Genomic DNA, 3,968 nt, shown 5'->3' on the forward strand with positions numbered 1-3,968 from the left:
AGCGCTCGCATCTATAGGCGTGACACCAGCTACTCTGGGTCAGTGTGAAAAAGGACCGTGTTCTCCAGACAGTCGCCGGCCTGGAAAAAACCCACGCCCATAGATGGGTGCTAAGTAGTACTCAAAAGTGTCAGCCTCCGACACCCTGGCCATGACGTCACGACCTCGACTGGCGGTTGCATCCGGTTTGGGTCGGTTGCCCTGGAGACGGAGACGCAGAGGAACGGATCCTGGTGCAGTGGTGGTCTTGTTACCTGCGGACCTGCTGCGCCTGGAGGACCAGCTTCACCATGAGCCAGCGGCAGGTGCTGCAAGGTATGATCAGGGCGGGCGGGCACTCGGGAGCGTTGGAGCCGCGGGTCACGGGAAGACTCCACCGGGTCTCTCTCCTCAGTGTTCGAGCAGTACCAGAAAGCCCGGACGCAATTCGTGCAGATGGTGGCGGAGCTGGCGACCAGACCCCAAAACATCGAGACGCTGCAGAACGCAGGTGAGCCTGCAACCCATGCCTTGCCCGCCTGCCTCAGTCCATGCCCTGCTTGGCTCTTACCGCCACTTTGGGCTTGCTTAACTTGCGCTGTCTCAAATTTCCCACGCCCGCCGACCTGCCACCACACTCCTAATTCGTCTTTAATGACCCCGAGCTGCTGAACTTGCGGGTCCCTTGCCTTCTAAGCTTTGTGTGTGTGTGGGTGGGTGGGTGTGGGTCCGCGGGTGAGGCTGGGCAGTGGGGGACCAGAGGAAACAGCTCCAAGTTCCTCTTGTACAATTTCAGTCCCAGTAGGGGTCTTAGTGGGTGAAGCCAAGAGGGTGAAAGGGCAACTTGATGTCTTTATTTACATTTTCACTAAAATCAGGCAGGGTGTCAGGTATTTCAAAGCAGTATGAACTCCCTGAAAGTCATTTTACATAGATGTTAATCTACCCTACTGAGACCCATTTTACCCATGAGCCCCGTGCACTCCTGCCAGGCACTCCTGTGGTTGATAGAGGTATGTCTTCCTCACACAGGAATCTGGACTCTGCCATTTCTGCAATGTTGGCAGCCTCACAGCTTGGGAACCACAGGCACCTGCCACCATGCCCTGTCTTTCTGTGGGTGCTGGGGATCCCTAGCAGGGTCTGTAAGCTGGCTCAGCAAGTGCTTTACTCCCGAAGTCATCTCCTTGCTTGCTCCTTCTTGCCACCCTTGATCATCTTAGACTTCCTTACAATAGAAATAACAGACGGATTTCTTAGTACTGTTGGTCTTGGTTAGGCTAAAAGGAAAGTCACGCTCCTAGATCGGAAGTAGGTAAAGACATGGTTTTGTAAAATCCTTATGAAACTCTAGTTCTACTCCTTAGGTTGAGATAGAATGGGAAAAGTGAGGTAGGAAAAGAGGGAGGTGGGTAGAGGGAGACAGAAAGAGGAGAGGGAAGAAGAGAGAAAGAGAGGGGACAAAGAGAGGAAGAGGGGGAACTGGAGAATGGAGAGTGGGAGACAAAAAGGGGCTGAGAAGAGGTGCTCCAATGTGGGTCTCTGTCTCTGTCTCCTTTCATCGCCTGATGAAGGTTAATATTCAGGAGGATGCCTATATGTTTTTCTTTGGGTTCTCCTTCTTATTTAGCTTCTCTAAGAACCCGAATTATAGGCTCAATGTCCTTTATTTATGGCTAGAAACCAAATATGAGTGAGTACATCCCATGTTCCTCTTTTTGGGTCTGGCTTACCTCACTCAGGATAGTGTTTTCTATTTCCATCCATTTGCCTGCAAACTTCAAGAAGTCCTTGTTTTTTTACTGCTGAGTAGTACTCTAATATGTATATATTCCATACTTTCTTCATCCATTCTTCAATTGAAGGGCATCTAGGTTGTTTCCAGGTTCTGGCTATTACAAACAATGCTGCTATGAACATAGTAGAGCATATACTTTTGTTGTATGATAAGGCCTCTCTTGGGTATATTCCCAAGAGTGGTATTGCTGGGTCCAGGGGTAGGTTGATCCCGAATTTTCTGAGAAACCGCCACACTGCTTTCCAGAGTGGTTGCACAAGTTTGCATTCCCACCAGCAATGGATGAGTGTACTCCTTTCTCCACAACCTCTCCAGCAAAGGCTATCATTGGTGTTTTTGATTTTAGCCATTCTGACAGGTGTAAATTTTGAAAAATTTGAGATAAGTTCAGGCTTATTACCTTCTATTTAACTTCCACTAGTGATGTATGCCAACATTTTATTATTACAATTATGATGCTGAAATTGACAGAAATTTATTAATTTAGTCCACATTTCCCCAGTCACATTATCTTCGTGTTCTTCATTCTAAGTAATTTTGTCTCATGTACTCACCATCATTATTCTCAAGGTAAGTTGCATTTGGTCAGTATGCGGGACTCTTGTGTTGTCCTTTACATTGGTCAGTATGCGGGACTCTTCACTGTCCTTTACATTAGGTCAGCATGCGGGACTCTTGTGTTGTCCTTTACATTAGGTCAGCATGCGGGACTCTTGTGTTGTCCTTTACATTAGGTCAGTATGCGGGACTCTCCATTGTCCTTTCAGAAGCACACCCACCTCCTTCTGTCCCCAACCACTAAATAAGTACTAAGTTATGAGAGATTGTCATGAAAAACATTGTTTTGGGCTTGAGAGATGGTTCAGCCATTAAGAGCTTTGCTGTTTTTCCTCAGGATTGTAGGGGAGTGCGTTACAGCTGTGGAGCTACAAAGACATCCTGACTAACGGGGGGGGGGGGGGGGGGGGGGACCCAGGCTATACTTAGAGCCAGAATAGTACAGCTCTGTAGGGTAGAGCCGCAACAGGACAGCTCAGCTCTGGAGGAAAGGTGCTCTGATTTATAAGGAAGCCAGGCAACCTAAAGCTGGGGTGTGGTGAGGGATGGTCTCCCCGCAGGATATAGCAATCCGGTTCTTCTCCTGGAGATCCCCTACAGCTGAGGTCTGCTCTGTTCTCTTAAGAGAATGTCCTATCAGAGCTATCTGGTTCTTCTCTGGCCCAAGATGTTACTTCTTTTGCTAACATTCTGCTAAAGGGGAAGCCCCTGGCAGATATGTAGCAATCTTTTCCGGCTCTAGAGAAAACTTGTTATTTTTTCTGTTCAGCCTTGCTCAGCCCCCCCACCCTCAACCCCTTAGGGAGCATTCCAGCAAGGTTCTTCTGTTCTGTTCTGCTCAGCCTTGTTCAGTCCCCACAAGGAAGCATCTCAGCAAAGTTTTTCAGTTCAGTCTCCTAAGGGACGCCCCAGCCAGGTTCTTCTATTCTGTATTGGCAAATGAAGACCATCACCCAAGAAAGAGATTTATTTAGGAAGGATGAGTCCAGGAGAGTGGCTGCCTTTGCCAGGGTGGGGGTAAAAGGGAACTTTGAACTGAATGGACAGAGAAGTTTATATAGGGCTTCTTAGGGGTGAAGCTTTCCCAGGGAGGCTAGGGATTGGTTAGTTTTTCCTTCTCAGGGATTAGTTAGTTTAGTTGGTCAGGAGCAGAGATGGCTCAGATTTCATGGCCAAACTGTGTTTCTTTCACTGAGACTAGGACATATTTCTTTCACTGGCTCAAATTCTAGGGACAAAGTGTGTTTCTTTGGTACTGGTTTTAGAGTCAGGGCATGTTTCTTTGGGTCCTGGGTTCAGAGATAAAGATGTTTCTTTCCCTGGCTCCAGTCTCAGATCCAAGGTGTTTTTCTTTCACTGGCTCTTGGTGATCAGTGATTGGTTCGCTTCCTGTTCCATTAGGCCATTTTACCCTACATTCCCTCCTTTTTTGTTTGTTAATAAACAACTGGGGGACTAGAAAGGGGGAAATGTTTTCATTAGACTACTTCCCACTGTATTGGGGCGTTGAGGTTCTTGGGACAATCTTTTTTTTTAAATATAATTTTTTATTGAAAAAAAATTTCCGCCTCCTCTCCTCCTCCCATTTCCCTCCCCGTCTCCCTTTGCCCCCCTCCTCCCTCTCCTCTCCCCC

General features: G+C 47.8%; 1 protein-coding gene across 2 annotated transcripts in view; it reads left to right on the forward strand.

Moving 5' to 3' along the window:
• Positions 1-207: 207 nt before the first annotated feature.
• LOC126489045 (sperm-associated antigen 6) overlaps positions 208-3,968 on the forward strand; it is a 52,671-nt gene continuing 48,910 nt past the window's right edge. For both annotated transcript variants that reach the window (XM_050123040.1, XM_050123041.1), the window contains exons 1-2: positions 208-315; positions 395-490. In XM_050123040.1, the coding sequence (XP_049978997.1) occupies positions 291-315; positions 395-490 (121 nt within the window). In that variant the 5' untranslated portion in view covers positions 208-290. The remainder of the gene's footprint in view (positions 316-394; positions 491-3,968) is intronic.

The sequence above is a fragment of the Alexandromys fortis genome, unplaced genomic scaffold, assembly GCF_014885135.2.
Source record: "Alexandromys fortis isolate MF-2015 unplaced genomic scaffold, M_Fortis_MF-2015_v1.1 scaffold_219, whole genome shotgun sequence".
NCBI classification, from domain to species: Eukaryota; Metazoa; Chordata; class Mammalia; order Rodentia; family Cricetidae; genus Alexandromys; species Alexandromys fortis.